This window comes from Spizellomyces punctatus (genome assembly GCF_000182565.1).
Source record: "Spizellomyces punctatus DAOM BR117 chromosome Unknown supercont1.8, whole genome shotgun sequence".
In the NCBI taxonomy this organism is placed as follows: Eukaryota; Fungi; Chytridiomycota; class Chytridiomycetes; order Spizellomycetales; family Spizellomycetaceae; genus Spizellomyces; species Spizellomyces punctatus.
In genome coordinates this window covers 268,191-283,475 of record NW_015971544.1, presented here as the reverse complement: position 1 = coordinate 283,475, position 15,285 = coordinate 268,191, and the positions used below count along the sequence as shown (strand labels likewise).

General features: G+C 46.0%; 5 protein-coding genes across 6 annotated transcripts; 3 read left to right on the top strand and 2 right to left on the bottom strand.

Moving 5' to 3' along the window:
• Positions 1–33: 33 nt before the first annotated feature.
• SPPG_09236 (uncharacterized protein) lies at positions 34–1,225 on the top strand. The gene is made up of 3 exons (XM_016757393.1): positions 34–318; positions 380–525; positions 630–1,225. Exon 3 carries the CDS (start codon positions 730–732, stop codon positions 1,084–1,086), a length of 357 nt encoding a protein of 118 aa, XP_016607621.1. The 5' UTR covers positions 34–318; positions 380–525; positions 630–729; the 3' UTR covers positions 1,087–1,225.
• A 1,087-nt stretch (positions 1,226–2,312) lies between these two features.
• SPPG_04968 lies at positions 2,313–5,381 on the bottom strand. 2 transcript variants are annotated; one of them, XM_016753207.1, is made up of 7 exons: positions 4,846–5,381; positions 3,813–4,779; positions 3,578–3,736; positions 3,483–3,516; positions 3,150–3,424; positions 3,005–3,076; positions 2,313–2,939 (listed from the first exon to the last, which is right to left on the bottom strand). In XM_016753207.1, the coding sequence occupies exons 2-7, from the start codon at positions 4,695–4,697 to the stop codon at positions 2,580–2,582; spliced, it is 1,785 nt and encodes a 594-aa protein (XP_016607619.1). In that variant the 5' UTR covers positions 4,698–4,779; positions 4,846–5,381; the 3' UTR covers positions 2,313–2,579. The 2 variants fall into 2 exon arrangements, with proteins under 2 accessions (XP_016607619.1, XP_016607620.1); XM_016753208.1 differs by having other exon boundaries at positions 3,813–5,381.
• Positions 5,382–5,830: 449 nt separating this feature from the next.
• On the top strand, positions 5,831–7,547 carry SPPG_04967 (uncharacterized protein). Its single transcript, XM_016753206.1, has 3 exons — positions 5,831–6,279; positions 6,343–6,532; positions 6,600–7,547. The coding sequence occupies exons 1-3, from the start codon at positions 6,064–6,066 to the stop codon at positions 7,370–7,372; spliced, it is 1,179 nt and encodes a 392-aa protein (XP_016607618.1). The 5' UTR covers positions 5,831–6,063; the 3' UTR covers positions 7,373–7,547.
• On the bottom strand, positions 7,480–11,281 carry SPPG_04966 (uncharacterized protein). The gene is made up of 6 exons (XM_016753205.1): positions 11,073–11,281; positions 10,492–10,975; positions 9,241–10,422; positions 8,290–9,160; positions 8,133–8,210; positions 7,480–8,068 (listed from the first exon to the last, which is right to left on the bottom strand). Exons 2-6 carry the CDS (start codon positions 10,893–10,895, stop codon positions 7,580–7,582), a joined length of 3,024 nt encoding a protein of 1,007 aa, XP_016607617.1. The 5' UTR covers positions 10,896–10,975; positions 11,073–11,281; the 3' UTR covers positions 7,480–7,579.
• Positions 11,282–12,191: 910 nt separating this feature from the next.
• SPPG_04965 (GTP-binding protein rho1) lies at positions 12,192–14,194 on the top strand. The gene is made up of 6 exons (XM_016753204.1): positions 12,192–12,381; positions 12,484–12,550; positions 12,838–12,969; positions 13,036–13,233; positions 13,315–13,449; positions 13,528–14,194. Exons 3-6 carry the CDS (start codon positions 12,874–12,876, stop codon positions 13,687–13,689), a joined length of 591 nt encoding a protein of 196 aa, XP_016607616.1. The 5' UTR covers positions 12,192–12,381; positions 12,484–12,550; positions 12,838–12,873; the 3' UTR covers positions 13,690–14,194.
• Positions 14,195–15,285: the final 1,091 nt, after the last annotated feature.

Sequence of the window (15,285 nt, the reverse complement as noted above, 5' to 3'; positions counted from 1 at the left end):
TTCGTTGTGTGCCAAAAGTGATTTGGAGATATCGCCGATGAGCATAACTGTCGTCAATGTATATGAAGGGAGACAATAGCTCAGCAATACAAGAGTCTCGAACTGTTCCAAAAAAGAATATGTCAGCACATTCAACTCGAAAAGTAAATGATTCCCCTCCGCTCGTCCACCCTCCATTCAATCGCTACAGATTGAACCTCCACGCATGCTATTCAGGCTAAAAAAAACAGATTGATTCCCCCACATAGAACGGAAGTTTATGATTCAGACAGTTAGGGATTTGGGATATTTTCAATCTCTTATTATTATGCAAACAACGTGATTAGCGATTTAAAAGGGTTATATGGTCATCATGTTTCCATTCATCTTTTGCGCACAGCATTTTAGGCTTTTTTTTCGTTCTGGACCTCCCTGTCTCCCCTTCCGTCTAGTAAGGATCTACCCTGCATAGTGTTTCATTGAGAGTGCATACTCAAGCGGGACACGCTTAGAAGGATCTACAAAGAACACATTGGGATTTCAAAGGTTAGAACGGACCTAGAGCAAAATGTGCCCACTTGGTCAACAAACGCATTCTATGACAAGACCTCGACCATCGTTTTCTTGCTGACCATTTTTCTTCTTTTAAGGATATCTCCTACACACACACACACACACACACACACATCACTGGACAAACACATCGTGATTTTTTGTTTTTTTTTTGTTCCTGTTTTATGGTCCCTCATCATGTCTCAGCATGACCATCTAGACCCTCTCAAACGACTCGCAGCTGCCCTCCGCGCAACACGGAACGACCCTTTACCAGCTTCTTCGTCTTCTTCTTCCTTTTCACTTCGCCGCCACCTCATCCGCTCCACATCCCTCCAACAGCCCCAGACTTTACACCCGCTTGCCCATCGCGCCAGATCCTGTCCCTCCTCTCCTCGCATGTCCCATTCAAAGCGCTCATCAGTTTCATTTGGCGCTTTAACGGTTTATGCTTTTGATAGTGCTGAGGCGCCTGCTACTCGGTCGGGGAGTATTGTGAATTTAAGTTGCGGGACGCCGACGGCGACTGCTAAAGGCTCGATATTTGTTTCATAAGAGATCTATAGGTTTTTTTTTGTTCATCGTTTGTTTCTGTAGCGTTTCGTTTAGCGTAGTTTGGGCTGTTCAAGATGGAAAGCACATTTTGTGTTGAAATAGAATTGGAAAGCTTGTTGCCATTTGTTGTGGAGAGGAATACTTGCATTGCCTTGTTTCATTAACCCTCCCTTCGTTGTCCCGTCGATTGAAAACCCATCTTCTGCATGCCTTTTTTACCCAAAGCTCACCTCCATAGTGTTCTTAACACGTCACTGTAAACACGTCACTAGCATGCTTTTGAACAATCACCTCGTTGTCCATTCTCAAACGTTTTTTTTGTCAACTTTTTTCAACGATGGACCTTAAAGGCTCCTGCCACTGCGGCCTCGTAACATTCACGCTCACATCCCACACACCCGTACCCTACATGCACTGCTACTGGTATCGTAACCACAAACACATTCTTTTCATCTGACACCTTATCACAACCCCCATATTTTTTTCTCCAGTTCGATTTGTCGCAAGACAGCCGGTGGAGGAGGGTACGCTATTAATATCATGGGAGATGCTGCATCTTTGGTTGTGACGGGTCGTGAACATGTCAAGTACGGAATGTTTTTTGGTTTAAAAAGGAGTGTTGAGTGATTGATCGTGTGTGCATAAAAGGGTTTATCGAGCGAAAAAGGACAAGGATTCCGATGAGTTGAGGTGAAACTCTTGGATTTCGTACATTGGACTATTCTACAAGGAATAACAATGAATCTTTTGTTGAATTCTAGTACGAATCACCGACACTTTTGTCAAAACTGTGGATCCTTTCTCTGGGCTTTTGATCCAAGGTAATGAACTCTCCATTCCCTCCCATACTTTCCCCACAACCCCCCCTAAAACACACTTAAAAGTTGGCCACAATGGATCTACCCATTCGCATCCGCAATCGACACCCCCCTCCCACCCGCACCAAAAACCCAACATATTATGATCAACTCTAAAGCCAATTGGGTGCCTCTTCCCCAACGACAAGAAAAAGAAGGGAATGTGTTTGTCGTGCCGGGGGAGCATGAGTTTTTTGAAACGTACCCGGAAAAGAGTATTGAAAAGATGCATCAGTGTGAGGGATGGTGGGTTTGAAAAAGTCATTCAAAAACGTGAATCTTTTCAAATGTTGAACTGTTGAATATACGTTGTGGGTATCATACCGTACGTAAAAAACAATTCCAATGGATATTCAAACAAGAAAAAAGCACACATCTTTATTGTATTCTCTCTCTTTCTCACTCTCTCTCTCTCTCTCTCTCAAAAAAAAACCTATCCTCTGTTTCCCCGTCTTTCAACACTTCTAACATCTACCCAAAACCAGCCCCCCCTTTCACTAATATCCTTCCCCAGCATATCTACTCTAAAGGGAGAAAAAAAAAACAAAAACACCAACAATCATTAAATTATGGGTTTTTTTTTGTTGAAAACAACAAAAAAGGGCGGGGGTATAATTAAACAACATTTCGTCTCTTTCACGTAAACTTTGGAGAAACGATACCGGCACACATGCCACCCACCCCGCGAGGAGGTGAAGAGGGTTGAGCCTCAACAGCAGCCTGATGGAAAATACGTTGAATCCTCACATCGCGGTCATCGACCGGTCCGTTTGGTACGTCTCCATTATTCTCGGATGAATCATCTTGACCCGCTCGATCTACCCAATACAATTTCTCTGGTTCATCTTGACATAAATCGACAACCATGTTGCGTTTTTGTTTTTTGCGGCTGGGTTCTGTGTAGGGTGCGTGGGACCCGTTTGCGCGGACGATGCAGCGGGGTGCGTCGGGGTAGGCTGCTAGGAGGTGCAGAAAGGGTTCGGAAACCGTCAAGTCCTAAAATGTAAAATTGTTAAAACAAACAAATATTTGATAGAAGATATAAAAAGTGGATTATATACCGTCTTGTCAATCACGTCGTTACAGACGGCACACTTCCATTTCGGACTTGATCGAGAGAGTTTGGCAAATGTCTATTCCCCAGCATACAACATTCGTTAACACACAGAGACACACATACTTTCCACTACACGCACAAAAACATACCTCTAAATCAAAACATTGCACATGCCGACACTTGCGTCCCTTGCCCGGCACCCCAATCCTCTTCAACGCAATCGGACACACAAGACTCACAATCTGATCTCCAACCTGCACTGCATCGTCTTCCTCTCGTTCCGGTACACAAGGCTCAGAGGCACGGCTTGGCGAGGCGGAAAGAGTTGAAGCGGAGCGTTTGGTGGGGACGGCTGCGGGGGCGATGAGGGGGTATGCTGGTCGGACGGGGGCAGAGTGTCGGCGGAGAAGAGAGGGGACTGGTGCTATTCATTATGGGGTTAGCGCATTGTTTAAAGTGCCAGTGAGTTTACATAGACGTACCAGGAACAGGTGCACAAGGCCTCGATACACACATCTAAAGACTCAAAATAAGCATGGGTGACAAAACATAAAACAAACAAATGTAAAAGACATACCGGATTTTCCAATCGTCTCAAGCACACCATGGCTAACCCATGTGCAAAATCCTCTGGCCTCGCCTCTACGGAAATCGTCACCGTCTTTTTCTCAAATTTATCGGCCGTGAGGGCGGGGAGAAGGTTGATTTGCACACCATTGGACATGCCATTTGCTGGCTACATTCATAAAAGAACAAAAATTGGTAAAAACATCCATAATGCGTCCAATTTTTTCACACATGATAAAACCTACCAATAATCTCGTATCCTCTACAAAAATCCTCATCCGACACAACATGGTCTCAGTACTCACCAACTCCCCCCCACTTCCTCTCCCAGGTTGAAACAAATACAACGCAACCGTCATGCCTTCATGACTCCGACTACTCAATACACCTCGTCGCAGAATAGTTGCATCGACCATCATGACAAATTTCCGTTTTTGGTCCACGGTGGTCATGCAACGTTTATTGAGCATTTGGGAGGCGAGTTCGACTACTGGGGCTGCTACACCGGATTCACCTTGTGCTCTTGTTCGAGCGGTTTCAAACATGCGCTTCCATGCTGGGGGTGCAATGAGGAATTGAGAGGGGGGTGGTGAGGATGATGAACAAGAGGGTTTGGGAATGGGTGTGGGTTTGGATGTTGTTGTTGTTGTTGGGGGTGTGCTGGATTTTTTGGGTGGTTGTTCGGATTTGATGGGTACGTCTCCAGCAGATGCTGCCATGCCCCCTGGTCTCGTACTCGCTATCGTCGTATTGGTATTCATCGTCAAAGTCGTCATTGTCGTCGTTGTCGTGGCACCAACAGATTGAGGTCGACCCCTCTTCCCCGTCAACACAATATTATTCCCCATCTCCGTAACACGATGCATAGCATTCCGCGTTCCTTTTGGAATCGCGAAACTATTGCCTAAATTACTTGTTCGTTCCGGTATATGTGGCTCGTATTCAAATGCTGCGTAATGTTGTGGGGGGTACATGGGTGGTGGTGGTGCCGGCGGTGGAGGGCCATAACACCATTCTTCTGGTGGGTGCATCTCGGGATGCACATGCTGTTGTGGTGGTGCGTGCAGATCTGGGGGTGGAAACCGGGGGTGGATGGGAAAGTAGTCGTAGGGAGCTGCGTAGTAGCTCATGGTGTTTTGCTGTTACGTTGACGGAATATCGTATATCAAAGAAATGCCAAAAGAACTGGTTTTGGGTCCGCTAACTAAAACACTGGAGAGAACGAGTTAGATAACCTCGTTTATCGAGAGCTTTTTGGGTTTCTTGATAGCTGCGTACTGGGGGAAGAACTGGCCCCGTTCGGGCGCGCAGTGGCCCAACCTTTGCGCACCAAAAAACGAAAAAACACTACGAATATCTGCAGTGTTGTGTAGTGCGGTTGCGTTGCGTACGCCGTTTATCGAGTGCTTTTTACGCAGCGTTTTTCGCCTTTTACGCTAACGGTATCCTTCTTTTTTGGTCATGTCATCTGCATCTCTCGCAGCAATCTTGGCAGCAACCCCCTCGCGTTTGTTCATCTCGCGTTTCCCTTCAACACGCGCGTCGCTCTGCTCTAATAAGCAATAACCGTTACATACCTTTCAACTTTGTTTTTTTTCTCGACAAAAACGAGTCCAAGACAAGAAAAGTTTAAAGATCCTAGTTGCTTTTATATATCCCTCCACTGCGCGCTACGAGAGTGCGTGTAATGCGTTGTTCTGTCGGAGTTTCCAGTAGTGTGTTTGTGGGTTGTAATGGGCTTTTTTGTTGTTGAACCGTTTGACCCAGTGGGCCCCCCTCGGGCCAAAAAATACCGCTCGTTGAAATTCGATGTGTTCTTTTTTAACTATACCCACAGAACGATGAGGGGGGCTATTCATAAAACTAATAGTGTTCTTTTTTTAATTTTGTAATAGTGTGTGTGTATTGGAGTGTTTGTTCTCTCCTTTAGAGACCTCCTGTACGCGCAATATGATGCAGTGTTCAATGATCTGCTGCGCACGTTGATGTTGGGCCAGACACCTTTTGGAAGCTTTTGTTATGTTTTGGGAAATTGTTTTCGCTGCGCATTTTACAGGGCATGTTGCTTTTAGATAATGTAGAGTACATACGTATATTGTGTGTGTGTGTGTTATTGTTATGGGGGGCTGCCCGCCCGCCTTTTCGTTCGAGTACTTCTGCCTCGTTTGCGTTCCCCTTCGACCATCTCCATTTCTACCAAACCTGGTCGCTACAAACGGCAAACTGCATCCACAAATGCCTCCCTTCCTCCTCCTTTTATGGTCTCCAAAACACATATGGATTGTTGATACACATTTCCGTTCATCGGAAGGCGTCACGCTTTTTGTCACGGGGGCCCCAAGTCGATAGCACACCAAAAAAGCCATGTATCGGTTGCTCTTTTTATTTCAGATATCCAGAAATCCACTTTTTTGAAAAGAATATAAGAAACGCTAAACCGACCTTGTCCATAAAATCACACCATAAAAAACATTCTGCGTATATTTAAACCAAAAAATGTCCAAACTCGCTACAAACAGCCTCACCGACCTCCTCGGTACAACACCTCTTCACAAACTCTTAGACTCGATACCCACCCACTCTTGTTCCAAACACAGTAACAAACTTGAACATTGTGCGCATGGATTGATATCTGATGGTACGGGTGATGATATGCAAAAGACGGACCTTGTTGCTGTTGAAAAGGATACGAGTATTGGACAAGTCCTAGAGGTATGTCACTGCTTGTTTGCAAGTTTTGTAGAATTGAAAGTAAATGAGGAGCTTTGTTTGTAGGTTCTTCGTCGACATGACCTGTGCTTTCTCCCCGTCTACGAAATGACTGCTGACAATAAAAGACGATACCTCTCGACAGTCTCCTTTCTTGATATTTTTACCCTGTTTGGTTTATCCCCCATATCCGAGGAAGCGGGACTCCAATTTGATGAACGGAATCGAGACAAGTCGAGCTTTTTTGACAAGAAAGGTATGTATACCAAAACTCCTTACCAACACACACATTTTAAACAAAACTTGCGAAAACACAACGACAGTCTCATCCATCATCAGCCTAACACCCCAATCCGCCAAACTCAACATCCAAACCCCAAACAACCCAATCCGTAAATCCTTTGACATTCTCAAATCCCGTTTAAACGATCGAGCCCTCATTCGATTCAACGCGAGCACACCCGCAACACTCACAAAAGACGACCTAGGTGAATCCCTCGAAGCACCTTTAGACCAGCTCCGTGTGATCACACAAAGCGATCTGATTAGATGGTTACATCCGTTTTTGAAAGACACGGCAATGAGTTCTCATCTTGCACGTATGACCGCAAAAGATTTGTACCTCCACGCAAAGAAATATGATACAAATACAGGGGAGGGTATACCCGAATTCGCCGTGCATTCGTTTACACCCACCATGATGTTTTCCATTCCCTTGACAAGGGATTTAACGGCTGCTGCGGCATTTCGAGCCCTTTGGGACCGTAAACTCCCTTGTTGTGCTCTTGTTTGTCCATCTACGGGTCGGCTTGAAGCCGAGTGGTCGGCATTTGCGTTACGTGGATTGCATCCGTTGAATGTATCGAGTATGTTGAAACCCGCGCTCCAATTTTTGAAAGAAACGGGGCAAGAGGATGTTTTGACGGTTGTTTTTGAGGATGACGGGTTTTTGGATGTTGTGGATAAGGTTGTTCGTGGTGGTGCTAGGCAGGTTTGGATTGTGGATTCATGTCGGAGGCCCGTGGGTGTCATTACGTGTGGGGATTTGGTTGCTGCCGTTTGTACGGCTGTAGAGAGGGAGGCCATGGAAGAGTGATGATGGGGAACCTCTGGTTTGGTTTACATAGTTACATAGAGAGTATGTCCTGTTTGTGGATACCTGTTGTTGGAACGCTTCCAAGAAAAAACAAAACACCATCATCATACCAATATCATGTCTGTAAAAGTACATGTGTGTATCAAAATATACAAGCAAAAAAGTAAAAAAAGAATTACTACGATATATATAACACCATCATCCTCTTCACAGCTTCTCCACCCACCGATCACTCGGCAACACCTTGACCTCCCGTCCAAAACCCCGGCCACCCACACCACACTCCATCAAACAATCCACTACAAACGAATCATACCCAGGCGGCCCACACACAACACAAGACTTTGTCCCCTCCTCCTCGGCCTCCTCTGTCAAGTCCACACCACCCTCACTCTCGAATCCAACTTCAGTTAAAATGGCGTCAATACGCTTTTGGGTTAACCGCCCTTGTTGAACAACACCCAGTTCAATAGGAGAGGTGACACTATCGACGAAATAGTACACGGCGAGTTGTTCGGGATAGGACAACATGACACCTTCTAGGACCTCGCGACCAAAGATTTCGTCTGGAGTGCGGATGGAGTGGATCAAGACGAGCTTGCTGTTCGGGTTGCAAGGGGGTGCTGTCGCGGAGAGGGGGAAAACGCCTTCAGTCGAGGTCGTGAGGTTCATCCCAAGACACCAGCCGTCATAATACTGTTAAAGTTTGAACATGTCAGCTTATCGCAAATAACAACGAGGAAAACGCTGAACGACTTACGTGGTGTTTGGCTATGACACGGTCACCGGGATTCAGAACGAGTTCGTCAGGGATAGTGGGTATATACTCACTAGTGACCTACACACCAATGAAGAAAAACATAGTCATTACTCTCACATTTCATTCCAGTACTCTGAATCAAACGCCCAATACTTACCACCAAAGGCACATAAACAGGCAACAGCACTTCATGTACAACCTGCAAAAACGGAGCAATACCACTCCCCCCAGCAAAATAGCACAACCGCTTCTCCTCCCTTCCCATCCCCAAAGGACGCTCCACCCTCCTCCAAGCCTCTGGCAAAATACTCGCACCAAACGGTCCCCGAATCCGATACTGCCGATCACCCACTCGCTGTCGCTTGAGGAATCCCGTCATGGTTCCCTGATCGTACATTTTGACATGGATCTCAAAGGCCGTTAAACTCCCCGTATACGGCGTATAGTATCTTGATTCCAACCGGTTATTAATGCGCATTTGCAGTTCAATACATTGCCCAGGGATAAAGGCCTCGGGCTCATTATCGCGGGTATCGTAGGGATAGAGTAAGCAAAAACGAAGACGATAGACGGGTGTACGGTTTCCAATCGCTGTTGGGTTGATGAGTTCCTTTTCAGTGAGAGCGTACCGACGGAACTCGTATCGATCAAATGGAATGCCTGTGCCAGAGGTTGCGGATTTAAGAGAAGGCGCAAGTGTCTTGATGGATTCGTCAAACGGTGCGTCATCGGAAGGCATGAGCTCGCCAACGATCAAATCAGAGAGTTTCTGTAAGGCGAGTTTGGTATGTACATGCGTTCGGCGGGATTTTGTAATATGTCGCCAGTCTTGTTCGTTCATGGATGGGAGACGTCGTGTTGTTTCAATGGCGGATTGCACTTCGCTCGGGGATATGGAGACTGAGAACGATCCTGACCGGACTCGGGTGACAGCCCCTGCATGGATACGGTCAGGACGTTGGGCGGGTACAGCGGGTTTGGGTGTGAATTCTTCAGCATCAAAACCAGCTTCGTGAAAGTAATCGTTACTAGAAACGAGCAGGATGTTTTAGCAATGTACACAAGGTCGACGTCACTCTATCGGTGCCGGAACGATTATCAAAGTTACCTAATGTCCGTTCCACACACTGCATGAAGAATAATTTGTCCACCGGGATGCGAACGAATCCATTTTGAAATATCATACACATATCGCGAATTGGCAACCACCAGCATTTCGCCGCCGAGGATCGTTTCATTCAAAGTCTGCCATGTAAATGTCCTCATACCGGGCCTGAGCCGTTCTTGCATCATATCTACCTGCATGGCCGGGAGATCCGTCGTCTTGGCCGCCACGTATTTTCCTCCGCCGTTTTTCCCCTGCGAGGATGGGGGTATCACCACACCGCCCATGCCAACGTCCTTTCTCACCAGACGACGACGAAAGTATAATTCTGTCGCTAAGAAAGCAGTGACCCATCCTGCAATCACCACGAAATAGAGAATCCAGACCACTACCACCCGAGGTTCGGCAAAGGGAAACAAGGTATCAAGACCCAGATAAACCTGGACGACCGATGCCAGCATTAACGTTGCACCCAAAAACCTATGAATGAGCCGAATCACGGGTCGAATCCGATCCAATTCTTCATTCCACAACCCCATTACATTCGGTATCCCCAACGAAAGCTGAACAGCCAAGAATCCAATCAACGTCGCGCCCAATATCGAGTGCGGCCGATCCCAATACTGGACCTCGAGCAATATCACCGTCAAAAATATGCAGATGGCAACGATACCCGTTGCTTGAGCGGAAATATGAAAAACGATCCAACCATATTTGGACCGGAGGTATCGGGCGTAAAATACAGAAGCAGGGAACAAAATCATCCACACTGATGCCATGCCAAATCCGTGCAGGGCCTTCAAATCAAAGTTGGGCGTGTCGCGCGGGGCCATCATACCGTCCGCAAGATTCGCAACCAGTGCCCCACGGTGCCCAGTATCGTGATACGAGAACCATTCTCCGCGGTAGTTTTTCTGTGGTCGGGGATTGAAGGCCCAGAGCATCCGTGTTGCACCATGCACGTCCAGAGAATAGTGTAAAGAGTCATTTGAGTGCGTTTGGCGCTTGAAATGACAGGACAGCAGCCCATTGCGGAACACGCCTTGAATGGGCGTTACCAGCTGATTGGGACCTTCGTATTCATAGGGTGCAAGATACTTTTTCATGGTGAAATGTTCATGAACTTTTACATCCTCGCCTGTCGCCGCAAAGGAGTGGCAAACATTCATCTCCCCTCTCAGCATGCTAAAGTCAAATGGCAACTTGTTGGCAAAATGACAAATCTATATAGGACATGTTCCGTAAACACCTTACCTTTCCCCATAACCGATAGCTGCCCATGGTCTTGCTAGCGCTCCAGGATGATTTGGATCTGATGGCCCCGCAAGCACAAGCAGGATATGCAATGCTTCATTCGCGGTCCCAGCATCCGTAAGATTGTATCGAATGAAAAACGAGTAATTTCCTCCCCCGTACGAGGTTTGGCCGGGTGCATCTTGGTAAAACAGTTGACCAAATCGTAAGGTAGCGGGATCAGGGAGCCCGATGGGTAATGCCACGTCTGCATCATGTCCGAGAGCGCTCAATGTGTTATCGTCATCATGCCGTGGTGTGATGTGTCCAGTCTGTGGATCTCCATTTGTTGATTGTAGGATAGCTAATATCCACAAGACCATCAACGAAACCCGGATCTTGTTCCACCACGTATCTTGTCCCATGGTGCAGCGGTAGTTACAGCAGAGGGCTCAATGATGGCGATACGGTCGTTTGAAGAAATCCGCTTTTAATTATTTGTAAACTAACAACCAGGTGCGAAATAAGCTCATGTGTCAACGAGACAGCTGTCGCCAAATACTGAACGACTCGAGCATATGCTTGCCGCATAGAAGACATACCTTTGCAGCAAAATCAAAAACGTATAAAGCAACCCAGCAAAAGCCAGACCGCAGGTATGCCAACCGAAAGCGATAAACAAAGCCTTTGCAAAAAACAAAATCAAGATCAAGAGAGAGTGAAATCAATGCTGCTCTATACATCAAATGCCATTCATTTTGAGTCCCCTCCAACCCCTCCTGTGCTCTGGGTATTCTGCTCACAAGCAAAAGTCAAAAAGCACGGAGAGCAGGCGAAGTCGAAAGTGTGCAAAAAGTTACGAGTGTGAGGTGGCTGTGCTAGTACTAAATTTCCTTTTATGGATAAATATCGTTAGTTGATTGGTTGTATCCAAGAGGCTGAGCAACGGAGGGCAAAGGGTTTGGTGAGATATGCTTTTTTTCAAGATATGCACAGTGCTTTAACCGCAACACACACAGACAACTTGGCCATGCCAGCAAACCGTGAAAGCAAACAATGGAGAAAACAATGACAAAAAGCCTCCAGCCTCAAAAAGATGGGCGAGAAATCTCATCGGAAACAAAAAGGAATGGCAATTTGGACAAGGGCAAAACCACCCCAATGTCCACCATGCAAATGACCGGCTGTGTGTGTGCTGACACGCGATTCACAATCCAATAGAGTACTCGACACTTTGCAACACTCTAGGAGAGTAAGGAATACCATAAGCATCAACCATATTCCAAAGACAGGTTTTGTTGGGACAAGTGGGATATGGGGGACATGGTTCGGTAACAAATGTCACTCACAAACTGACCTATCATTCCACTACATACTTTTTATCATCAAGACTCGTTTCATGCCCACTCGCATCTGACCAAACCAACAAAATGAATGACGCTCATGAGTCATGTGAAATTGAAATATTCGCCATGCAGTCTTTATCCTTCAACAAATACATTTCCCTTCTTGCTCCTATCCTACGTTGCAAATAACAAAAAGGAAAGAAGCAAAAGCACACTTGTATGCACTAACAAAAAGAAAATAAACAAAAAGAATAACTAGAAGACAGCAATCACAAGCCATAACCAATTAATGTGATTAGAATGTGGCATGTAATTGCCTAAAAAGGAAATAATCCCACCAAGAGGGAAAACACCCGTTCGGCTTCTTCTTGAAGAGAGATTTTGTTGTTGAATCCCCCCCTTGCTGTTCTCCCATTTTTATTTTGGTTGGTTTTTTGTTTGTCGTCCGTCGTCGTCCGTCGTCGGCTTTCCATTTATTGGCGTTGCTATTTGCTCGCCTCCATTTACTTGTCATCGCTAAAGACTGGTTTCTGGCAGTCTTTGAGAGCCCCCTCACTCGTCCGTCGTAAGCAACCCTTGTATTTTTACACGTCCACGCAAAAACGGCCAACCTTACTCGTGCACTTTTCATCACTTTGCCATTTTGTTCCCCTTTTTGCCCATTCAGTTTGCTCGTTACCGTCTGGGTTCTGAAGCAATTGCTGCATACGGCGACGTTATCCACATTCTACTAGGTAAGAGCTCGTGGGATTGCCGTGGCATGTCGGAGATGGTTAGACGCGCACATGGACTGCAAAAGACAATCTGTCGAATTTCACTTGGAAGCATTAGACATTTTGTCGATAGTTGGCAGGAAACGAGGTAGTGGATGGTCGCCATGCTATTACTTTCATGCATGCTGACTCTGCAGAGGGCAACCTGATTCGACATGAGGAAAACCTCTGGCTGCAGGAAAATTTTGACAAATAGCGGACCGCTAACCTTGTTCTCGTTCATACTCTTTTCTCTTTTTTTGGTGCAGTACCTTTTACCCTCACCTTGCATCTACCTTTTACAAATGTCTGAACTTCGTCGCAAGCTGGTTATTGTCGGTGACGGTGCCTGCGGAAAGACATGTTTGTTGATTGTCTTTTCCAAGGGGACCTTCCCCGAGGTATGTTGACACGTTATCTCAGCACATCAAAGGAAGGTTCGTTAACCCGTAGCTATGGTTTGGCAGGTGTACGTCCCTACCGTTTTCGAAAACTATGTGGCGGACGTGGAGGTGGATGGCAAGCGAGTTGAGCTTGCTCTTTGGGATACCGCTGGGCAAGAAGACTATGACCGTTTGCGTCCGCTTTCTTACCCCGACTCGCACGTCATCCTCATCTGTTTCGCCATTGACTCCCCCGATTCGCTAGACAATGTTCAGGAAAAGGTTTGTTTTCGACGAATTTTCAAAACATTTTCCTGCGAATAAATGTGATTCTAAAATGTTTGTGATTGTTATCGTTTGCAGTGGATTTCTGAGGTGTTACACTTTTGCGCGGGACTGCCAATTATTTTGGTTGGATGTAAAAAGGATTTGCGGAACGATCCCAAGACCATTGAGGAGCTGCGCAAGACTCACCAGTCTCCCGTTACTCCTGAGGAGGTGAGTCTCTACAAAGAATCGGCAAATACCTTTTCTTTCACGGACGCGAAACTGATTCAACATGTTCTTCCTTGGTAGGGCCAAGCAGTTGCTCAAAAGATTGCCGCCTGGAAATACCTTGAATGCAGTGCAAGAACAAACGAGGGTGTCAGAGAGGTGTTTGAGCACGCCACGAGGGCCGCTCTGACTGTGTCCCGGATAAAGAAGGGCGGTAAGAAGCCCGGTTGCCAGCTCCTCTAAACAACAAGATGAACAGAATGGAAAAAAAAGCGAATGGAGAAAAGAAAATGTAACAGCCCACAGGCTCCCCTATATTGTATTATGGATTTCCGAAACCCTCCCTGTAGAGTATTCAAATCTTGTGTTGTTGTTGTTGTTGTTATGGTTCTTCTTTTCGGCGCCTGCCCCCAATCGCTCGAGCAGCGTCCGTTGCGCGTTCCTTTCTTGACTTTTGTGTTGGTGGGGCGTTTGGAATTTCGTAGATGGTTTCTTTTGGATGGTGGGGGTGGATTTGGTTATTCCCCGTTTCTCGTTTCTTTTTTTTTTTTTTTTCGCTTGTTTCTCTCTCTCTGTTTTTCCAGTGTGTGCGTTGCGTCGGTTTTGTTTCTTTTGTTATTGCCCTCCTTTTTTTCTTTCCTTTCCGTTTCCTTTACACGAATATAATGTCAAAGTAGTGGCATGATGATGTTGTGGGGCCTTTATATTTTCAGCTGCTGTATCGATTTTTAACGTGTGGACATTTGCCATTCGACCATGATTTGGGCAGGATCAGACTGGATTCTTTCCCGGTAATTGAAATCTTTAAGACTTCGACGTGAGGTTGATAGTTACGAATCAATGAACCATTAACAGGTAGCTAGTTGAATTTACCAGAAAATGCCGGTACTAGATAAATTTTGTATTTGAAAACACATCTACATTGCAATACACAAACTAATAACAAGTGGCGACATTTTGGATCAAGAACAAACTATTTGATATTGTCAAACCACTCTTGCTGGGACGCTTTCTTTGGAGTATAAAGTTGAGGGAACGGTGCAAATTTACTTTCCCAAGAAAGGTTCCGTGTACGGCTATTCAACATCTTGGAGGTAGGACTCATTACTCTGATCGACAATGTTTTCGGGGAGGTGAGGGTTGATCGTCCAGACATTCTGACGCTTTGCGCTTCCGATTCTTTGTTAAAGTCTTCAAGTATTCTTCACTCTGCATCTTCACAGACTCAAAAATAAACTTGAAAATGGGCTGCACGAGCTTCGATTGTTCATAGACGTCCTTCTGCGTATTAAAGATGGTTTGCGCCAACCAAAGGTCGCCCTTCTCAACCAGAGTACACGGTGGGAGGTGGATTGGTTACTCCACGTTTCTCCTTCTGTCTTCACTTGTCCTCTCTTTGATTTCCACTTTGGTGCGTGTGCGTTGCGTCGATTTGTTTTTCTGTTACTGTCCTCCTTTTTTGTCTTCTCCGTTTCCTTTACACGAATATAATGTCAGAGTAGTGGTATGTGGGATTTTTGATATTTTCAGCAGCTGTACCTTTTCGAGCGACTTGTGGAAATTGAGAATGCATATACATAACCTTAGGATGCTTTGTGCAAAGATCGTCCGCTAACAGGCAGAGAGGTATATTAGTAATGTGCTCAACTTGTTTAATGGCATCCCCTTTGCGAGTTACAACACAGGGTACTACACTCTACAAAGGCAGAGCCAGACCACTGTCCAGAACCATCCCCTCCTGGAGCCCGCTAGTGCGAAAACCAGGAGTCTAGCCTTTGCCGGAAAAGCTCCACTGAGCAGTCCGTTTTCATAAGTACCCAGCTCAAGTACAAAGCTCTA